The sequence below is a fragment of the Gigantopelta aegis genome, chromosome 13, assembly GCF_016097555.1.
Source record: "Gigantopelta aegis isolate Gae_Host chromosome 13, Gae_host_genome, whole genome shotgun sequence".
NCBI lineage: Eukaryota > Metazoa > Mollusca > Gastropoda > Neomphalida > Peltospiridae > Gigantopelta > Gigantopelta aegis.
Window position 1 is genome coordinate 18,133,235 of NC_054711.1, and position 24,444 is coordinate 18,157,678.

Consider the following 24,444-nt stretch of genomic DNA (forward strand, 5'->3'; position numbering starts at 1 on the left):
ATTTCACAATATTTGATTTTGTTTAATGTTTTGATTTAGAACTTTGTTGTACTACAAAGCGTTCAAGTCTAGTCGGCATCTTGCGAGCACCAACCATACGTTACGAACTCGTTTCTGGGGTGGACTTAGGCAGTGGATGAAGGTTTGTAGTGGACACATCTTTAATAAAACTCAGGACTTTGATAGATTAAGAGTTGAATTACGTCGGCTCCAAATGTAACAGAAAAATCAACCTCAACTGAGGGGATTCGAACCATGGACTCTCAGTACGAGAGCCCAGCGCTCTACCAACTGAGCTAATGGGGATATTTCCACTAGCTACTGCCAGAAGAAGCACTTTATACAAACATTGCAACATACACACGTATATATATTATATCGAGAGGGAGAGAGAGAGAGAGAGAGAGAGAGAGAGAGAGAGAGAGAGAGAGAGAGAGAGAGAGAGAGAGAGAGAGAGAGAGAGAGAGAGAGAGAGAGAGAGAAGAAATGCTATAGTGTCGGTCACTAACCAAAAATGTAGTTCACGCGACGTAACCCGACTCGACTCGACTATTTCAGACTAGATTTTCAATACAGTAAATACAAATAACTTTTAGTTTTGCAATAACTATACAAAACTTGTATTTTGATGAATTAGAATTTAGGAACGCTAGTGTCTTGCAAATGACGTCATGTATCATATATCTTGTATGACGATACTCGATTTGCATACACACAAATGGAATAAATAACGATTGTTCAAAAGCTTTTTCAAAATCAATTAATAGTTGTATTCCCAGGATGTCATTAATTTTGGTGTAAAACATGATATCGTATATTAATCTTGTATTATCTACCCGTTATAAACCCAGTTTGATCTTTGCTAATTATTTTATCAAGAACCATTTTAATTATATTTGCAATACAACCAGAGGCCATTTTAGAAGAGTTATATGCCGCCAATTTTTAAAGACTTCTTTAGGTTTATTTGGTTTAGGAATACATGTTATAATACCTAACTTTTGTACATTAGACATTTCTTTAAACTGGGTTTATAATGGGTAGATAATACAAGATTAATATACGATATCATGTTTTACACCAAAATGAATGACATCCCGGGACTACAACTATTAATTGATTTTGAAAAAACTTTTGATTTGATATCCTGGTCTTTTATATATAAAACACTTGATATATTTAACCTTAAAACGTCAATTAAAAACTTGACTAAAACACTATATAATAATTCCCGAACAAGTATAATACAGAATGGATTTCTTTCTGAATCATATAAATTAGAAAGAGGTTGTAGGCAAGGCGATCCCGTATCTCCTTATATATTTATTTTATGTGTTGAAATCCTCGGCATCATAGTTAAATTCATCTAAAATTAAAGGTATCATTAAAGGTTGATGGAGATGAATATTTAATATCACAACATGCAGATGATACTAGTTTTATTCTTGATGGCTCTCCAGAATCTCTACACAACACACTGTCAATTTTAGACTATTATGCAGATGTATCTGGCCTCAAAATATATTATTCTTTATCAAAAGCTATTTCGATAGGAAGTAAACATTATTCGAAGTATTTCACCATACCAGATGGAAGCTCGAATGGGGTTTAGATCAGTTTACTTTATTGGGTATCAACTTTTCAGTAAATTTAGAAAGAATTATTGAACTAAACTATGAATCGAAAGTTATCCAAAATATGATTAGAAAGCTTGCTGTTTTAGGAAGTATAACTGTTCTAAAAAGTTTAATAATTCCTAAAATAATACATATATTTATAGCTTTACCTAACCCAAGTCGACCACTACTCAAATATTTAAATACATTATTCTTTATATTTATTTGTCACAACGGTACTAAAACGTTAGCATGCAGTTTAATAAATGACAACAGTAAAGATGGCGGAATGATCGACGAATGATTATGAATAACCCAAAGTGGACTAATCTTTATAAATCTATATCTACACTCGATTTCATTATACATGGCGACTATTTCATTACTTTTAAACTTGAACGAATACTAAATACATTTTGGACAGATACATTACACAGCTGGTTACAGATACAACAAAAACAACAACCACGAAATATAGATGACATTTTAGGTATTAATATTTGGAATAACAGTAAAATATGTATAGATAAAAAAAAAAACATTTTTATATTAAAAACAAATCTTAAAACTGGTATCATATTTATAGGTGATTTATTGAATGAACAAGGAGACTTCCCAAAATACAAAGATTTCATTGCGAAATATTACATACCTACAAATGTTTTGCAATATGCTTCATTACTAAATGCTACTAAATCCTTTATACATAAACAATAAACAATACACAGTATACATAAACAATATACAATAAACAACTTAGACGGATGATATTTTCACATCATTAAATAATCCTTTTCCCCCCATTTAAACTAAGCATGTTGTTAAACGACAAAGTGGCTGCAAACATATATATGCTAATCACTAGAATAATAATGCCAAAAACACAAATAAAATATGTAAATGAGGGATTTATATATAATATACAGGAATGGGAAACGTTTTATACTCACCCTTTCCATAGCGTGAAAGAAACATCGCTGCCATGGTTTCACTATAGAATTGTGCACAGAATCCTGGTGACTAGCAAATTCTTACACATGATTCGTTATATTGATTCTAATGTTTGTAGTTTTTGTAGCATTTATCCAGAAACACTACTACATTTATTTTTAAGAGTGACAAAGTTCATAATGTATGGAAAGAAGTAAAATCATGGATTCTATGTAAAATATGATATTGTCATATTTGGTATAACTAATAATAGAAACAGTAGCTTCATAAATTGGTTACCTATAAATATCAAGTATTATATCTAAAGTATGAAAATACAGAAAGAAACCTAAATATAAATAGCGTCAAAAATATGTTAAAAACTAAATTTGATATCGAATGTTTTAGTTTTTTTAAATGTAGCTATGAAACATTCCATAAAAATTGGATTCCTTGGCTTGACTTTTTTTATTGAATGAAACTTAACAATAAAAATTTTTACCAACAGGAAAAAATTCAGAAATTTAGCAAACCTTCCTAATTGTTTGTCATACTATTGCCTTCTTTCAATGGTTTTTCTTCTCTTCCATACACAACATGTTTCATACCCTTCCAAGCGCTCTTTTTCTTTTCTTTCCATGTTCTTTTACTATTCTGATTTGATTTTAAGTTAAATTACATCTTATACATTATATCTGTACGTGTGAAATAATAATACAATATTAGTAATAGTAATGATAATGATGGTAGTGGTGATGATGATAATAATAATGATAAATGTACGATTTTCTATTTCAATTTATTATTTAAATTAATTTACTTTTACGTTTTTCAATCTTTCTTTCTTCTTTCTTTCTCTCCTTCCTTCTCTTTATTTCTATTAATTCTAACATTTCTGTTAACCCCATACAACTATAAACTATGTTTTATATGTATCTATGTCATGTTTGTATTGTTCGATTAATGTATATATATATACACACACAGAGAGAGAGAGAGAGAGAGAGAGAGAGAGAGAGAGAGAGAGAGAGAGAGAGAGAGAGAGAGAGAGAGAGAGAGAGAGAGAGAGAGAGAGAGAGAGAGAGAGAGAGAGAGAGAGATACTATTCACTCATGTTCAATCTTTAAAGGGACATTTCTGAGTTTGCTGCATTGTAAGATGTTTCCGACTAATAAAATATTTCTACGATTAAACTTACATATTAAATATATGTTCTTGTTTAGAATATCAGTGTCTGTATATTCAGTGTGTTTCTGGTCGTCTTAATATTTATAAGAAGCCCGAATTGGATTTTCTCTTCAAATAATTTCGTACGTACGATAAAAACGTTTTTAGGAAATAACATGAAGTTTAACCTAATACAAATATTAGAACGATCAGAAACACGTTTACTATACAGCCACTAATATTTTATGCAGAAAAATAAATTTGATATGTAATTACAATCGTTTAAAAATCTGTGTTAGTCGATAACATCTTAGAAATTGTAGCAAACTCAGGAATGTCCTTTTAACATATTAAATGATTTTAATTTTAAAAAACACCAAAAAACCAAACAAACCAAACAAATAAACATCCGCAGGATAAAGCCGATATCGTTAGACAGTAATTAGTCATATCTCTCTCTGTCTGTCTGTCTCTCTCTCTCTCTCTGTCTCTGTCTGTCTGTCTGTCTCTCTCTCTTTCTCTCTCTCTGTCTCTCTGTCTCTCTCTGTCTGTCTCTGTCTGTCTGTCTGTCTGTCTGTCTGTCTCTCTCTCTCTCTCTCTCTCTCTCTCTCTCTCTCTCTCTCTCTCTCTCTCTCTCTCTCTTTGTCTGTCTCTGTCTGTCTGTCTGTCTGTCTGTCTGTCTCCCTCTCTCTCTCTCTCTCTCTCTCTCTCTCTCTCTCTCTCTCTCTCTGTGTCTCTCTCTCTCTGTCTCTCTCTGTCCCTCTGTCTCTGTCTGTCTGTCTGTCTGTCTCTCTCTCTCTCTCTCTCTCTCTCTCTCTCTCTCTCTCTCTCTCTCTCTCTCTCTCTCTCTCTCTCTCTCTCTCTCTCTCATGGTGTTAAGCATACGACCATTCATATGTTTTGCATTTTAACGTCATGCCATACCAATGCTTCTGTGTCCAGCTAAATTTGGTTTTTCCGGTACATTCTTTATTACAAACACTATATTGGTTCAAAAAGGTTTATGCTATATTTGTGTATTTGACGTAGATCTATCTTACCCTCTGTACAGTCTGGTCCCTTCCATCCTGCTGCACATCCATCAACACAAAGTCCAGTTTCCTTTTCACATGATTTACCAAGTGATTCATCACAGTGTCTTTCAGAGCAAAGTTTTTCACACATAAAACCATAATGTTTAGAATCACATTCTAAAAATATAGAACTACCAATAGAATTGTGTCATAACATTTTCCCTCTATTATTGATTTCAAATGATTACATTGGTAATATATACAAATACAAATTGAAAGATCAGTTGTGTTTCCACAGTAAACAAAATTATCAAATAAAAAAGTTAAAATACATGGGCTGTTGAAAGTTAATCTGTGGTTCTGTCCCTTCCTTTCTCAATTGTGTAATTATTATTTTTCTGTCTCTCTCTCTCTCTCTCTCTCTCTCTCTCTCTCTCTCTCTCTCTCTCTCTCTCTCTCTCTCTCTCTCTCTCTCTCTCTCTCTCTCTCATTCTCTATCTCTCTCATTCTCTCTTTGAGGCTGTCAAACATTAATCCTTTCTTAATTTTGTCATTATCGGTCTGGCTTTTTCTCTCTGTATGTCTCTGTCATCATCTCTTTCTACGTCTTATTGTCATTGTTTCTCCCGTACATTGTTTGTTATAAACACTATATTGGTACCAAAAGGTTTATAGTATATTTGTGTATTTGAAGTAGATCTATCCTACCCTCTGTACAGTCTGGTCCTTTCCATCCTGCTAAACATCCATCGATACAATGTCCACTTTTCCTACCACATGTTGATTTACCAAGTGATTCATCACAGTGTCTTTCGGAGCAAGGTTTTTCACACTTAGGACCATAATGTTTAGAATCACATTCTGATAATATAAAACTACGAATAGAATTATGTCATAAACTTTTCCCTCTAATAATTAATTCAAATTATTACCGTGGTAACATATACAAATACAAATTGAAAGATCAGTTCCCTTTCCTTTCTCAATTTTGTATTTATCCTTTTCTGGCTGTTTCTCTCTGAGTGTTTCTCGCATCATCTCTTTCTACGTCTTACTGGTTTTCGCTGACTTTGTTTACATCTCTGTCTATAGTTCTGGCTGTGTCTGTCTGCTTGTGTGTCTGTCCAGGTAAGTTTCGTTTCTCTCGTACATTCTTTATTACAAACACTATATTGGTACCAAAAGGTTTATCCTATATTTGTGTATTTGAAGTAGATCTATCTTACCCTCTGTACAGTCTGGTCCCGTCCATCCTGCTAAACATCCATCGACACAAAGTCCACGTTTCCTATCACATGTTGATTTACCAAGTGATTCATCGCAGTGTCTTCTGGAGCAAGGTTTTATGCACTTAGGACCATAATGTTTGGAATCACATTCTAAAAATATAGAACTACAAATTGAAATGTGTCATAACATTTTCCCTCTATTACTGATTTCAAATTATTACATTGGTAATTGTCACGGGGATCCTATAATACCCGTAACCGAATAAAACACGATTATTCAAATATCTCTCCTAACTGTATATCTATTAGATCTCTCTGTATCGGGCAGTTCAAAACCCGAGTGGCTCGTCTCTAGGTATGTCAGAGATAAGATCTATATATAAAGTATATGTTATTATAGCACGTTTAGTTCACTAGAAAACACAACAAAACATAATACACTTTGGAATCTGTATTAATACTACGCTGACAAATATACTGCCGCAGTAGATAATTAACAATAACAATATAATAACAACCCAGAACTAATCACTTAATTAGTTAATCACTAGGTGTCTAGTTTACACAATATTCTAATCACTTCACCGTGATACGACACACACACGTGTGATAATTGAGAAACGCTTCCAGGGGAACTTAATTAATAAAGGAATTACAACTCTATTCCTAACTGGTTAATTTTTAATTAACCCTTAACTACTCATTCAGTAACCTTGTAATACAGAATTAATACTGGTACCTATCAGAATAAAGACAATAACCTACAGTTTACCTAGGTCCTCTAGGATGACTGGTTAAGCTTTATATATATTAGAACAGTGAGCCTACAGTTTACTGCGTCAGATTACCGGCAGCACCGTCTAAATAATATTGGTATAATACAGTATTAAAATATTTAAAGTCACATCAATCACATCAAGGTTATACAACAGAGCAGAAATAATATATAATTACCAGTCCAGACGGACAACATTCCCCCTGGAAGCCTTCCTATGTTTCCTCCTGATATCTCTAAAACCCTAGCTATTTATTATAAAATCCCAGTATCGCCTGGGGGTACATCGCGGCACCGAATACCTACAAGTGATATTTCCACAGTGACCAAGACGACAATTTTCCTTAGATGGCCAGACTTGTTGACGCCTAGTCGCCAAAATCACGGTCGTAAAAACCGCACTCGCGGAAGCATTACGTAACTACTGGCCACATGGCCTCCGCAACTGGGCTGGGTGTGCATTAGGCACAGCTCGACCACGGTCGCGCGGAGGTATTATATAACAAAGTGCCCACCTGGGCTTAAGTGCATATTGGATCTGCACACGGCCCTCTATAACAATTAATATCGCCACAGGCGAAAACAAAATTAAGAGCATGTTCTGTCACACACCCCCACCTCAAAAAGGATATTTCCTCTACTCTAGGAATAGGGAAATATACTACATTAAAACAAAAGGTGCGTTAACCGACGCATCCGGTCATTTCTAACACATAGTAATAAGGTGATTACCAGTAATCACACTGAGTCTCTGAGTCCCTGGTATACAAATAAAATATATAAAAACAAAACAGAAATCAAGAATGTCAACACATTATCACAACGTTCATCTTCGGGACAGGGCGTCAGCGATTACATTGGAAGTGCCCTTGATGTATTCAATGGTAATTGGGAATTCCTGCAGAAGAAGACTCCATCTCAAAACTCTCTGGTTGGTGGCTTTCATTCTGTGAATGAAAGTAAGCGGATTATGATCAGTAAAGACCACCACTTGATGCACTGCCGATTTCACGTAGATCTGAACATGCTTCAGAGCTTGTACCATGGCCAAAGCTTCCTTCTCTATAGTGGAATAGTTCACCTGGTGTTTGTCAAACTTTTTGGAGAAGAAACTTACAGGATGGTCCGGACCATTTTCGTCTTCCTGGAACAGCACAGCTCCAGCTCCCACGTCACTGGCATCCACAGCTAGTTTGAAAGGCATTCGGTAGTCTGGCGCTGCCATCACGGGAGACGAGGAGAGCATCTGCTTGAGACGGTTGAATGACTTCTCGCATTCATCTGACCACTGGAACTTCGTTTCCTTCTTTAGCAGCGATGTGATGGGGGCAGCTACCGTCGCAAATTTAGCACAGAAACGACGATAATAAACGGCCATATAAAGGAACCGGCGAACTTCACGACGGTTGGTCGGTGCAGGATACTGGCTGATGCTTAGTGTCTTGGCCTGCAGAGGAGCGACGCAACCATGTCCGACAGTATGACCTAAGTAGGTCACTGAAGCTTTCAAGAATTCACATTTGCCCAGGTTCACAGTCAAGTTAGCTTTCTGTAGGCAACTGAATATTTGTTGTAACTCGGTTAAATGTTCATCCCAAGTGTCGGTGGCTAACACCACATCGTCCAGATACACACTGACGTTTTCTAGGTCTGATAACACCTGGTTCATCATCCTTTGAAAGGCAGCAGGGGCAGTTTTCAAACCAAACGGCATCACTCGGAATTGGAAGAGGCCGTCAGGTGTGATGATCGCCAGAATGTCCTTAGCTTCCTCCGTTAACGGAATGGCATAAAAATCCTTCAGTAGGTCCAATTTGGTGATGTATTGCACGTGTCCAAATCGGTCGATGCAATCGTCAAGGCGGGGTAGAGGGTAGGCCTTGATGAGTTGATTCACGCGACGTAGGTCAGCACACACCCGGAAAATGTTATCTCCCTTTTGAATCAGAATAACAGGTGGTGCCCACTGACTGTTTGATGGTTCCAGAATGTCGTATTCCAACATGTAATCTATCTCCTTTTTCAGTGCCGCACGTTTTACAGGATTTATCCGATAGGCATGCTGTCGAATCGGTGTAGCGTTGGGTTCCAAGCGCACATCCTGGATTAAGGTATTGGTAACCGTTGGAAAGTCCTGACAAATGGAAACATTGTCTTGTATCAATGTAGTCAACTTTGCTCGCTGGGTACTGTCAAGGTGCTATAGATAAGAACTCAAGTCTGCTAGAATCTGGCTGTTGGTTAACTTGATCTCTGCAGTCTTGACGTCATCACAGGACGTTGAGTGACTCTCCATTTGGACAGGCAACACTGGAACTATCGGCAGTCTGTCAAAATAACCTTTTAGCAAATTGATGTGACAATACCTACTTTTTCTAACCCTATCAGGAGTGTTTATCACATACCCTGTCTCATTAACCCGTTTGTGCACAACATAGGGCCCGAAATACCTGTTCTGCGATGAACCCAGTTTAATGGGAAGGTACAGCAGCACTTTATCCCCTGGTTTAAATTCCCGACTCTTAGCCTTCCTATCAAACACAGATTTTATTTTGCTCTGAGCATAGCCCAGATGCTTCCTAGCCAGTTCGGTCGCCGGTAACCTCCTATCACTAACTCTCTTATTCATTAATACTCCCTCAGTTAACAATGTAGTGCGAGCTGCCAACAAATTTGGATCAGCTCCCTGCTTTAGGATTAACTCTTGTCTATTACAAGGTAAGTCCCCTCTAGCAAACACAACTGGTTCATTTCCCCTCTGCGGGAGATCAACAGGTTCCACCACATTTAATTCCTCAGTTGACTTATCTACCATTTTACTGATAACCTCATCCACTCCAATTTCATGGCTCACACACGTATCAGACAAATCACAAATATCCTCTGGGTCTCGTGCTACCCTTCTGGCCATAGCCCTAGTCATTACACACGCAGGATATCTACTCTCATCAACCTCACACTCTTCTATGGGTAAAGGGCTGTCTTCAATTAACAATTGGTCACATAGCGGCTGACAACATTGACTAGTCAAATCATTACCCAACAAAACTCCAATGTTTTCAAAAGGCAAGTCCTTCACAACACCCATAATGACTGGTCCCGTCACAAACTTCGAACACAAGAAAACGTTATGTAACCGGACATCCATATTTTCTCCAGTAACTGAGGTTAAAGCCAAACTATGTCCTGTATGTGAATTCTCAATACCAGCGAAACACTCCGACGTGATCAGTGACTGACTACAGCCTGTATCTCGATAGATTGATATTGCCTTAGGACTCAATTGTTGTTTCACATCACAAACCATACCAGTGGACACATACGGTTTTACTTTCTCTGCCATGGGACTAACCGTTAACTCTCTCGCTAACGGAGCTGACCTCACTAAACCGACCACTTGCGCATTATCGCGTTTCCTTTTAAAACAGTCCCCGACAAGATGGTTATCCTTTTTACAGTAACTGCAATGTTGACGAAAAGTTCGTGCATTCGCTGGTAATGCAGGCTTATCCTTACTTTGCCCACCAGGTGCATTCCTTGCCTGACTAGCTGACCAACTAGATGACTCTCCCCGATAGTTACTTTCCCGGGAAAAACCTGGCTGAAATTTCTTCTTATCACCCTGTTGTAAAGAGCTACCCTGTACTGCCTGAGCTTTGTGTATTAACACATAATCATCTGCCACTATGCCTGCCTCCTCTATCTTTTTGACATCACGATCCTCTAAATGAATACGTAAGCTAACTGGTAATCCATTTTTAATGTCCTGTAAGATCAACAACTCCCGTAACTCGGTATATGACTCTACCTGATGAGACACCACCCATTTATCAAACATCCCTGCCTTCTTAGCCACAAACTCACTATAAGACTGAACCTGCGTTTTTCTCAACTCGCTATACCGTAAACGATAATCCTCAGGTTGTAATTCATACGCCCTCAACACTGCCGCCTTAACTAGGTCGTACTGACTTGCTCGCTCATCACTCATTGAATTATAAGCTACACTAGCCTTCCCCTTAAACTTAGACACGGCTAACAATGTCCACTTAGACTGCGGCCAATTTAGCTGCTTAGCGGCCCGTTCAAAAAGTTGGAAGAACATATCTACCTCCTGGTCATCAAATACAGGCACTGATCTATAAGCCTCCGACATGTTAAACCCATTTCCTGCTTCACGTCTAACTTCTTCAGTATTCAACTTTAACTCATGTTCCACTTTTAATTTTTCTAACTGGAATTCTCCATTCCTCTCTTCTCTCTCTCTCTCTCTCTCTCTCTCTCTCTCTCTCTCTCTCTCTCTCTCTCTCTCTCTCTCTCTCTCTCTCTCGATCCCTCTCTTCTCTTTCTCTATCTCAATGTCTATCTTCTCTATCTCTCTCTTCTCTTTCTCTCTCTCTTTCTATCCCTCTCTCTATCTTCTCTATCTCTATCTTCTTTCTCTCTATCCCTCTCTCCTCTCTCTCTCTCTCTCTCTCTCTCTCTCTCTCTCTCTCTCTCTCTCTCTCTCTCTCTCTCTCTCTCTCTCTCTCTCTCTCTCTCTCTCTCTCTCTCTCTCTCTCTCTCTCTCTCTCGCTCTCTCTCTCTCTCTAATGCACGTTCTTCTCTTTCGTATTCAAGTTTTTTAAAAGCTAATTGTTGTTCCACACTTAACTCATTTATCTCTATCTCTGGAACAATCTCACTGTCTTCCATAACAGGCCTATCACCAAAAACTTCCTGGATAATAATTGTCTTTATATCATCTACGGTTTTAGCTGATGTTAAATCAATTTCCCGCTCACTTGCGATTTCAACTAACTCGGCCTTACGTGCTCCCTTAATTTCCACTACACTGAGCGTAGGCCTATCCAGCAAATTCTTATCCATGTTTAGATATGACGCACTTATTATTAATTAATTTTCTAGTGAACAACGTTGCTACTTCTAGTCAATTTGTAAAAAATTCATAAAGCCCCCATTTACAAACAATACTTTTTTAAATATGCATGTCCCGTTTCAGATCCGAGACGAGCGCCCCAATTTTCACTCCTGTCACGGGGATCCTATAATACCCGTAACCGAATAAAACACGATTATCCAAATATCTCTCCTAACTGTATATCTATTAGATCTCTCTGTATCGGGCAGTTCAAAACCCGAGTGGCTCGTCTCTAGGTATGTCAGAGATAAGATCTATATATAAAGTATATGTTATTATAGCACGTTTAGTTCACTAGAAAACACAACAAAACATAATACACTTTGGAATCTGTATTAACCTACGCTGACAAATATACTGCCGCAGTAGTTAATTAACAACAACAATATAATAATAACCCAGAACTAATCACTTAATTAGTTAATCACTAGGTGTCTAGTTTACACAATAATCTAATCACTTCACCATGATACGACACACACACTTGTGATACTTGAGAAACGCTTCCAGGGGAACTTAATTAATAAAGGAATTACAACTCTATTCCTAACTGGTTAATTTTTAATTAACCCTTAACTACTCATTCAGTAACCTTGTAATACAGAATTAATACTGGTACCTATCACAATAAAGACAATAACCTACAGTTTACCTAGGTCCTCTAGGATGACTGGTTAAGCTTTATATATATATTAGAACAGTGGGCTTACAGTTTACTGCGTCAGATTACCGGCAGCACCGTCTAAATAATATTGGTATAATACAGTATTAAAATATTTAAAGTCACATCAATCACATCAAGGTTATACAACAGAGCAGAAATAATATATAATTACCAGTCCGGACGGACAACGTTCCCCTGGAAGCCTTCCTATGTTTCCCCCTGATATCTCTAAAACCCTAGCTATTTATTATAAAAATCCCAGTATCGCCTGGGGGTACATCGCGGCACCGAATACCTACAAGTGATATTTCCACAATTTTCCTTAGATGGCCAGACTTGCTGACGCCTAGTCGCCAAAATCACGGTCGTAAAAACCGCACTCACGGAGGTATTACATAACTACTGGCCACATGGCCTCCGCCCCTGGGCTGGGTGTGTACTAGGCACAGCTCGACCACGGTATTACGTAACAAAGTGCCCACCTGGGCTTAAGTGCATATTGGAACTGCACACGGCCCTCTAAAACAATTAATATCGCCACAGGCGAAAACAAAATTAAGAGCATGTACCGTTACAGTAATATATACAAATAGAAATTGAAAGATCAGTTGTGTTTCCACGGTAAACAAAATTACCAAATAAAACAAAAATAATAATACATATGGCTGTTGAAAGTTAATCTGTCGTCCTTTCTCTTTCCTTTCTCAATTTTGTCTTTATCCTTTTTTCTTTCTCGTTTTTCTCACCTTCTCTCTTTCTTTCTATCTGTCAATGTATCTCTCTCTCTCTCTCTCTCTCTCTCTCTCTCTCTTTCTCTCTCTCTCTCTCTCTCTCTCTCTCTCTCTCTCTCTCTCTCTCTCTCTCTCTCTCTCTCTCTGTCTTCCTATCTCTCTCACTTTCTCTCTGTATCCCTGTCTCTCTCTGTCTCCCTGTCTGTCTGTCTGTCTGTCTGACTGTCTCTCTCTCTCTCTCTCTCTCTCTCTCTCTCTCTCTCTCTCTCTCTCTCTCTCTCTCTCTCTCTCTCTCTCTCTCTCTGTCTCCCTCTGTCTCCCTGTCTCTCTCTGTCTCCCTGTCTCTCTCTGTCTCCATATCTCTCACTTTCTCTCTGTCTCCCTGTCTCTATCTGTCTCCCTGTCTCTCTCTGTCTCCCTCTCTCTCTCTCTCTCTCTCTCTCTCTCTCTCTCTCTCTCTCTCTCTCTCTCGCTCTCTCTCTCTCTCTCTCTCTCTCTCTCTCTCTCTCTCTCTCTCTGTCTCTCTCTCTCTCTCTCTCTCTCTCTCTCTCTCTCTCTCTCTCTCTCTCCCTCTCTCTCTCTCCCTGTCTCTCTCTCTCTGTCTCCCTCTCTCTCCCTCTCTCTCTCTCTCTCTCTCTCTCTCTCTCTCTCTCTCTCTCTCTCTCTCTCTCTCTCTCTCTCTCCTTATAGTGTATTAAACGCAATGGCTGACACATTCTTTTATAATTTTGCTTCAAATATCAAGTTTGGGAAATCCAATATGTTTGTGATATGGTCATAGTGTTTATAGTAGCATAAAATATATTTTATATCAAACTATAACAGTAATAAGTGCACGTACGGGTTGTAAGCTTTCGTATCACTTGGCAGTCACTCAGTCGTTGTCTTAAACAATGGATTTCCGCTGCCACCTTGTTAATCCTAGAATACAAAGCAAAATAACATCCAAGTGAAACTGCAATGAGTCGAAATGGCTGACATACATCCCGCAGGCAGAGGGGTTTCCGGTAGGATCTACACGAGTGAAATACAGAAATCAGAAAAACACATACATGTAGTTTTGTATTTATTACATACCCTAAATTGGAATTTTGTTCCCAAATAAGTTAACAAATTGTAACACTGCTAGCTAATAATAGGGATTTCTCAATTTACACAACTAGGTCTACTGTGTTACTTCGCGGACCGATGAACTACCAATTATTACACATAGGAATATAGTTATATTTAAACAATAAACAAAAATAAGAAAGAATGAATGAAAAATACCTATAATTTAAATGATATTGTCTGAAATGCCTTTTAAAAACAATGTAATAGATAAAATTCATGAACAATGAAATATTTAATTTGCTCATAATACGTCAAAAACCTTCAGCGCACCAGTTTTATCAACGAAGAAAAATGTCAAGAATTGTTCAGTCAATGTCTGTGTCATCATCGGTGTGTTTTCTTTTATTGATGTTCATGGAATTACTTGTTGCTGAAAAGTTGTAGTTTATATTAAATGTGCCTCCATAAATCATCGCCCCACTGAATAATTCGGTTGTCAGTTCATTCAAATTTTCTACGTGCGGAGATGGTGCATGCGACGTCATTGTTGCTAAAGTCGACGACAGTTACTTTTTGCACCCTTATTTTGGCTTCGTACACAATAAATATAGCGTATCTTTCCGTAATTTCACTAGAAATCCATATTTCGTAAAAGGTACATTTTTTTAATCACAAGATTTTGTTCAAACACAGTCAGGTGCATTAAAAATATTTTTAAAAACAAAATCAATGGCAATTTTGCATTGGAATTTTTCATTAAAAAGGAAAAGCCATGTACCCAGTTTATGGTTATTGTAAGGAGATGCAAAGTGACGTCATTGGAATACTGACGTCATTTAAATTCAAAATCAGCTATATTATTACAATGCTTCGCCACATTGAAATAAAAACTGGTCTTCTAACCTTGACCCCTGTCACATTCCTTTAACAAGCAGACAACGCTGCTTACAGGTAGGTATTTTTTATTTTTCATAATTTTGGATAAAATATTAAGTTTAAGTTTTAAAAGATGAAAGAAATAAAAAGTACCTTTTGTCAAATATATCATATCACAAAATTACCGTTGGATATGTTTTATTTACTGTGTATGAAGCCAAAACTAGGATCCAAAAACTGACTGTTGTCGACCTTATTCGTGGATTAAAAGCTCGTTGGTGAGTAGTGTTCCCGTCTAGTTTTGGTAGCGCGCTCATTAAATTGTAAATATTCGTCACCGTTTTCGTCTGTTTTCAGTTCAAATGTTCCACAAAATAGCTTTTTAAAAATGCATAACAGTTAACTGCTTTAATAGGCAATTCAAACCAAGCACCAACTTTGTTTACATATCGCGAAGGGTATTCCCGGTAACCATATGCTATAAATAGTAGCGTTGAATACGGCATAGTTCCAGCAGTTGAGTTAAATACGGAAAAGTGTATTTCATTTTTGTATTCAGGGCTGTACTTATATAGTAAGATTTAATGGGTATGTAATAAATATATATACTTATAGAGGTTCTTACCAGGGTGTTTTTCGGTATTGTCAATATTATATATTAGGAATAAAAAATTGCATTATTCGAGCATCTGGCGAGCATTATATATTATTTGTATTCATAATATATGATACTGACGATACCGAAACACACTAGGGTAATAGCCTCTTTATCAGGTAATCTCAAGCTTAATACAAAGCGTTTTTGTAAGCTGTACACGCAACTTTAATTCAGTCCGCCATTACTAGATATTCAAATGACGTAAGAAGATGTGGCGTGGTGTCATTTTGAATGGAAATGAAGTCAAACTCGAATGACGTCGGCTAATGGATGTCACATGTTCAGAGGAAACCCGCTACAGTTTTCCTAATGCAGAGAGGGATCTTTTATATGAACTTTCCCATAGACAGGAAAGCATATACCACGGCATTTGACCAGTAGAACGAGAAAAACACCCAATCAGTTTAATAGATCCACCGAGGTGGTTCGATCCTGCGACGCAAGCACCTCAATCGAGCACTCAACCGACTGAGATGAACTTGCAAGCTGTGGTGAAGGTAACCAACTGATGATGAGTGACACCGCTGGGGCAGGATATGTTAAGCTTTTGGGAAAACCTGATATCATCACTCGTATGACAATAAGAGCGAGACGTAGCCCACTGGCAAAGCTTTCGCTTGATGCGCGGTCGGTCTATGATCGATCCCCGTCGGTGGACCATTTGGGCTATTCCTCGTTCCAGCCAGTGCTCTACAACTGGTAGTAACAAAGGCCGTGGTATGAACTTTCCTGTCTGTGGGATGGTACATATAAAAGATCCCTTGCTGCTAATCGAAAAGAGTAGCCCATGAAGTGGCGACAGCGGGTTTCCTCTCTGAATATTTGTGTGGTCCTAATCATATGTCTCACGCCATATAACCGTAAATAAAATGTGTTGAGTGCGTCGTTAAATAAAACATGTCCTTCCTTCTTATGACAGTGATTCTATATCTATTTATTCCTATGAATTCTGTCCTGTGCTACATTTGATTTAGTATGGGAGTGGCAGACCTCTTCGTGTCGGTTAAAAGGATATATATTTCAATAAAGGATCTCCTCGGGAGTGGCTGGCCTCCTATAAACGAGACACTACATAGAGAGTCATAGAATCGACCACTATGTCGCCAAATGCCCATTTGATGCTGCAGTGCATAGATATACTGTTGCATTTACCATAGTTTGACACCCAGTAGCCGATGTATTTTTCGTGCTGGGTGTCGTTAAACATTCATTCATTTATTCACTATATAGATATACAGTCTTCATGACGATAGTAACAAGATAAACAATACAATTTCATCAATTGCTATGCAATCGGCTAGTCTCGGTAGCAGCACTCGTATCGTGTGGTGATGCCTTTAGATATCGACCTGCTACATTTTTGTTTCCATTTGCAGTTTCGCACACACAGGGAAGCACATGCCACAGCATTTGATACACCACTCGTGGAGTACTGGTTGGGACGGGAAAAATCAGAGAGTGTGTCAACTGAGGTCATTCGATCCTACGACGTACGAATTTCGGGCGAGCACCTTGCTTACTGACCTAGATCCACCTTCTCATTTGCTTTCATCTTTGTTTGCTGTTTGTTGTTGTTTTATAGTCATTAAACCATCTTGAGAGTTTGTTTTGTTTAACGACACCACAGGAGCACATTGATTAATTAATCATCGGCTATTGGATGTCAAACATTTGATAAATCGGACTCGTAGTCATCAGAGGAAACCCGTTATATTTTTTGTAATGCAGCAAGGGATCTTGTATATGTATTTTCCCACAGACAGGAATGCACATACCGTGGCCTTTGTCCCAATCAGCTTAATGGATCCACTCAACCGATAAACCATCTTTAAGTGAATGTAATACTGTAATTATCATAACTAAGAACGAGAGAGAGAGAGAGAGAGAGAGAGGGGGGGGGGGGGAGAAAGACTCTGAACCGTATCTATGTTAATCGGTATTTGTCGACGCTCTGCCTATAAGTTATAGAATAATTCAGATCAGCACATTTTGCCCGAATACCTCTGTATTTCTGCCCGAATATCAGGACTTTCTCCAGCACTAGCGGGGCCGAGTACCGAATTCTATTTATCCCATAGCACTTCTAAAACAAAATTTCTATTCTATATTTAGTACATCACAGTACTAAAGTCGTTTCCATCGGTAATATAACGTCATCGCGATAAGCACAAATTAGTTTGACGTCAGGCATATTGTGAAAACGTTAAGTTTAGGTATACAGGTCTTGTTGGCTTGTAAACAAATGACCCATTGACAGCAACACATTATAAACTAAATACCTTGAAAATTTGCATACCATTATTAACCTGGTTAATACACTAAATTATCGCATGCGTTTATGACATGGATATCATGGGTACGTTATATGATAAATAATAGTATGCGTGTGTGTGCTTGTGTGTGTGTATAGGTGTGTATATGTGTGTGCGTGTTTGTATGTGTGTGTATATATATGTGTGTATATCTATGTGTATGTGTGTATATATGAGTGTGTGTGTGTATGTGTGTGTATATATAAATGTGTGTGTGTTTGTTTGTGTGTGTGTGTATGTGTGTGTGATACACCCAAAATTAACACCTTTTGTTACTACGCATAGCCTCAAAAATGCCGAATTATTTCAAAACGCATACCACCATTTGGACATTTTTCAACAAAGCGACACTTTATTAATCATCGGCTATTGGATATCAAAAATTTAGCAATTCTGACATATAGTCGTAGAGTGGAAACCTGCTACATTTTCATGTTAGTAGCAAGAGATATTTTAAATGCACAAGTTTACTGAAATGATTGCACATACCATGGTATATGATATACCTGGCGTGAGATATTGTCTCAGATACAATATAGATCACAACCATGATTATGCGACAGGAATCGAGACAGTGTTTTTTTAGCATGAAATGAATATTCATGACCTATCAGATCCAGGTGTATATTTCTAACATGATTGAACACTGGAACTCATAAATATGTAAAACTAACTCATAAATATACAAATATCGTTTCATAACCTGATGTTACTATTTAAAACAAGATATTGTATTAACATGCAGCCATTAAAGGGTGTGTACTACCAAATCAAATCCCATAGACGACAATAGTAACATATGTGGCTAAAACTCCTACCTGCAGCGTATCAATCCACATAAACGCTACGGACATAAATACTACCACTCCTCACCTTTAAAGTGAATAGGAAACAATTGAGGGTCAAGCTGCTCATTTCTGAGATAACGGGTAGCGTCTATGACTACCCTATTTCCGCACAAAATTCGAGTACTTTTTTTTTTTTTACAGGTACCCCATACATGTTTCAAGCAAAAGGCTACTTGGCACAGTGGTACTAGATGAAATAAAATTGCATACATTTTTTGGCCCAGATGAAACTATTTTATTTTACAACCATCACACTCACATTTATCAACAATCACAGGACTTGTGGTGTTCACTTCTCTATCAGAAGTTGGGTGAACCTCGAACTTTGACCCAGCCGGAAGTTATTTCGTTTAGTACTACCTAACACATCTTTAAGTGAATATAAACCCCGTCGGCACTCGAGAAAGTGTTCGACCCATCGGGTAGTTTGACCTGACCATTCTGTCAACAACATTTTTGGTTCACGCGTTGCGGTGTATTCGACCAAATGAGTACACACACACACACACACGCACGCACGCACACGCACGCACACACACACACATAAGTATATATATATATATATATATATATATATATATATATATATATATATATATATATATATTATATACTAGTATATATACTTATACATATACAAGTAACATATACATATACAAATACATGTACATATACACAAATATATACAAATGTGTGTATATATATATACCATAATATGCACACAGTTGAATGAATATATATATATATATATATATTATATACTAGTATATATACTTATACATATACAAGTAACATATACATATACAAATACATGTACATATACACAAATATATACAAATGTGTGTATATATATATACCATAATATGCACACAGTTGAATGAATATATATATATATATATATATATATATATATATATACATACAATGTGTGAGGTCAGAAAGGATTTAATTATCCCCTACGCCAGTGCGTTAATATCTATGTATGTAACAGACAACTTCGACATACATACAATATATAGATATTCATACATCAATACATACTAGCCAGTGCAAGGTCTGCCCACTGTTTCATGTATATAAGCGGAATTGACCGCGTAGCTTGTAGGCCCCATGCAAAGTTGAGGGCGATTCTGTGCCATAGGTTCGAGTCCCAGCAACGGCATGAGACCATTTGTGAATCAATAAAACATAGTGTAAACATCTGTTAGAGAGATGCATTCATCACTCTATGCCTGTATGTGTATATTTGTATGTATATTGTGATTATATATGTATGTATTTATGCCGATTGGTTTGGGTTTTTTTATATATAATTTAAGGCAAATAAAGAACTTGAACTTGAAAAAAGTGTGTATGTGTGGACCGTTATCGTGAATAGTTGTCGTAATTAATCTTTTGTTTTTTAAGTTTGTTTTGTTTAACGACAACACTAGAGCACATTGATTTATTAAGCGTAGGCTACTGGATGTCAAACGTTTGGTAATTTTGACATATAGTCTTAGAGAGGAAACCCGCTACATAGCAAGGGATCTTTTATATGCTCTTTCCCACAGACAGGAAAGCACATACCACGGAATTTGATATACCAGTCGTGGTGCACTGGCTACAGGGAGAAGTAGTCTACTGGTGCCACCGACTGGGATCGATCCTATACCGACTGCGCATCAAGCGAGCACTTTACCGCTGGGCTCTAGCGGTGTTGTTAAACAAAACAAAACAAACTTTTTTCTGCCAATAGATGATGATGTGTACATCATTTCGATTAATTCAGTGGAAATGCAGATAAAGCTCCGTCGTGACAGTTGGTAGTCTGATTCTAGCATGTAATAAATAACTGTGGTCTGTTGTCATAAATCCCGTGATTCGTTGTTCACAGTTCCAGTTCAACTTCTTTATTGCTTTAAGATATACAACTCACAAGCTTTTAATAATAAAAACAGCAAATCATAATAAATACATATTTACAATATGGGATAATGGTGGGGAGCGCTTTAGTACTATCCATAAAACACATCCATGCATGAAAATCAATACATGGCTAAAATAAACGAAATAAACTATACATACATGCTTGAAACATAATTACGTGGGTAGTAATAAAGAAGATATTAAATATAAACATATCACATGCGTAAAAAAACCAAGTATACACAACTAAACACAAATAAATAGGTAAAATATATTTTTTTAAATAGCAGTAATAATAAATTAATTTAATTTAATTTAATTTAATTTAATTTAATTTAATTTAATTTAATTTAATTTAAAGAATGAAATAATGAACTGAAATGAAATAATAAAATAAAATAAAATAAAAATTAATAACAAATACAATTATATAACACGTTATGTGGGTACACACACAAAACGTGAAGAGTCGTCTTGGTTTTGATCCCCAGAATCTTCCTGGGTTTAATCCTTGAAAACAGGACAAAGGCCGTGGTATGTGCTGTCATGTCTGTGGGAAAGTGCATTACAAAAAATGTAGCGGGTTTCCTCTGTCAGAATAACCAAATGTTTGACATCTAATAGCCGATGACTAATTAATCAATGTGCTCTAGTGCTATTGTTAAACAAAACAAACTTCAAATGTTGTAACTTTATCCAAATGTGTTTTACAGGTTTGATGATTAGCTAAATGTAGTGTACATTTTTTTTTACGGGTTGAAACTAGGGTCTGTGATTTTAAGTACGAAATATCCCGGGTAAGTTTGACACGTGTACTTACGATTTCCTACACCACTGGTAATCACGTCTACCATTTCTTCGATCATTTCTTTGACCCCAGCCCCATTTGCCTTCTGAGCTTAGAACGAAGACAGTGATAATTACCACGAAAATGAACGCACATTTCATCTTCGTTAGCTAACAACTCTTGTCATAGAGCGAACGACGCGTAAACGTAATTATACATTTGCGCAACAGATCACGTGCAAAATTATACTAAAATATACCCAAACTGACATACGTCAAAGATAAAAGTGATATGAGTTTGTGTAACATGTGCGAACATTTTTGTGTGGGTGTTGATGTTTCGTTTTTCCTTTTTTTCTTCTTTTCTTTTTTTTTTCTTGGCAAGGTGCTAATGGATTATTATTACACACATCCCACAGACAGAATAGCACATACCACGGCCTTTGATATACCAGTCGTGGTGCATTGCCTTGAACAATATCTTAGACCGATTGTCTATCAGGCGGACACTTTAGCACATCCCTCGCCACCGAAATTTGATGTCATTAGGTATACATTGTTGTTTTTGGGGGTTGTTTTTGTTGTTTGTTAGTGAGGTCCTTTTGGGGCGGGGGGGGGGGGGTCTTTTTTATCTCGTTTTTGTTCGGTGCGTTTGCTTTGTTGTTGTTGGGTTTTTGAGGGGGTTGTGGGGTATTTTTTTGCGGAGGAGTGTTTGCTGTTTTGTTTTGTTTTGTTTAAACAAAATATGATGATGATTCTTAATTAAGTATGGAGTTAATGTATTATAAACCCTTTGAATTTCGACATAATTTGATTTATTCATCGAAATGGCGGTTCTTTAGGAATATAATATAATAATAAAAAAAAAAAAAAAAAAAAAAAAAAAGAATAATAATAATAATAATAATATTATTATTATTATTATTATTATTACTATTACTATTATTATTATTATTATTATTATTATTATTATTATTAAAATCATTATTTCAACACAAAAATATACAATACAGAACTGATACATCTTGATAAAATAAACATATAAGAATAAAATAGATGATGCATTATAAAAGGGTCTCATATTATAAATATAAACATAATAAATCTGTATATCAATTCTATAATGTATCGATATATAATTATGAAAGATAAATATGCATTATACTTTATACAATTAGTTTTTGCCCTACAATTCCACTTATGTATATATTTTGTTTAATTATTGGTTTTGTTTTGCAGAGATTTGATTCATATAGATAAATGAAACCAAAAGTTAGTTGTCACGGGTGTGACGTCACGGGGACGCTAACCGTGGGCTACTTCGAGTACATAGACCTCTGGGTTAATGACTTGGACAGCTGTGGGATGTGCGTGGGAACCTGACCTATTTGTCAGGAAACACCGGATATTGGTAAGGTATATATGGGTGTGTTAACCGTCGTGGGTCCTTTGATGTACAGGAAACAGATGATGAGGAAGTCGTTAATGACCCATAGAGGGTTTATCTGACTGTGACAGCTCGTCTTTTGATGTACAGGAAGTCGTTAATCAGATGGCAAGATAGCGTGGTTTTTATGAGTGTGTTAACCGTCGGGGGTCTATACAGGAAACAGATGGGGCGGAAGTCGTTAATCAGATGGCAAGATGGGTTTAACCGTTTTGACGTGTGTGTGTGTGTGTGTGTGTGTGTGTGTGTGTGTGTGTGTGTGTGTGTGAACCAGATGTAAGCCTTGGCAACGGGGAGTGGAAAATACCACGGCGTTTGGAACACCATGAGTCATCCTAGAACGTGTTCAGATACGTCTTGACCTCGAGATAGCGTGGGGACGCTATGGATGGCGTGGGGTGTGACGTCATGCCCGAGACATGGCTGTATCCCACATCTTGATCGGCCTCATTGGTGTAGTGGTTATGACTGGTAGGTATTGGGTTCGTATCCGGGTATCAACTGGTATTCAGACGTTTCACTAACCACTACCTCCCACTGTCCTGGACAGGTAGCCCCACAGTTTAAGTGTGCGTGTGTCCTGGATAGCGTGCTTAAACCTTAATGGATTATTGGACTAGTGTTAGACCGGAGAATCTCTCTCACGCCTTCACTATTATAAATAGACCCAGATAGCTTAACTGCGTGTGTCCAGGATAGCGTGCTTAAACCTTAATGGATTATTGGACTAGTGTTAGACCGGAGAATCTCTCTCACGCCTTCACTATCCCCAACTGTCCTAAATAGACCAAAATAGCTTAACTGCGTGTGTCCAGGATAGCGTGCTTAAACCGTAATGGATTATTGGATTAGTGTTAGACCTGATAATCTCAACAACTAAGCACTATCCCCACTGTCCTAGATAGCCCGAGATAACTGTGTGTGTGTTTGTGTGTGTGTGTGCGCGCGCGCGCGTGTGTGTGTGTGTGTGTGTGTGTGTGTGTGTGTGTGTTTGTGTTTGTGTGCCCAGGATAGCGTGATTGGATAGAGATAGAGGTACGGAAAATAAATATAAACAAACAGTGTTCCTTGGTTTGAAACTTTATTTCACAAAGAAAACATTAGCCAGTTGCCACAGAGGCTATCAGATGTGTAGCTAGGTCTTAAAATACAGACTATATGAAAGAATGTTATATCGTCTGCTAAATACGTTAATGAAGAACACACGTGTCGCAAGTGAGTACGGCTCTCTTGTGAACTACGTCGCGTGATGGAAATATGGCATTCTGAGCCAACAGATGTCGAAGCAGACGATAAGTTTCCAAGAAAGAAAGTTGGGGAGAAGGGAATGTGCGTAACACGCCAGCCCATTACTTTAAAAGCGGAAATGATTAAAATAAAAGAAATGTGTGTTAAGGGGAAGAAAGGAATGTACGACTTACTGAAGACATCTCTTTGATGTACGTCTTTATGCGTTTTTATGTTTTTATGTCTGTCGCGCGCACGCTGAGGGTGTTTATATCTTTGGACA

At 37.4% G+C, this 24,444-nt stretch overlaps 1 protein-coding gene across 2 annotated transcripts in view; it reads right to left on the reverse strand.

Annotated features, from left to right (window-relative positions):
• The window catches only part of LOC121387044 (protein draper-like), a 36,055-nt gene extending 14,377 nt beyond the window's left edge, over nucleotides 1-21,678 (reverse strand). Inside the window, exons 1-5 of one of the 2 annotated variants that reach the window (XM_041518054.1) lie at nucleotides 21,522-21,678; nucleotides 13,888-13,967; nucleotides 5,953-6,105; nucleotides 5,435-5,587; nucleotides 4,754-4,903 (exon numbers count right to left, since the gene is read on the reverse strand). In XM_041518054.1, the coding sequence (XP_041373988.1) occupies nucleotides 4,754-4,903; nucleotides 5,435-5,587; nucleotides 5,953-6,105; nucleotides 13,888-13,967; nucleotides 21,522-21,649 (664 nt within the window). In that variant the 5' untranslated portion in view covers nucleotides 21,650-21,678. The remainder of the gene's footprint in view (nucleotides 1-4,753; nucleotides 4,904-5,434; nucleotides 5,588-5,952; nucleotides 6,106-13,887; nucleotides 13,968-21,521) is intronic. The other variant, XM_041518055.1, reaches the window with a different exon arrangement.
• Nucleotides 21,679-24,444: the final 2,766 nt, after the last annotated feature.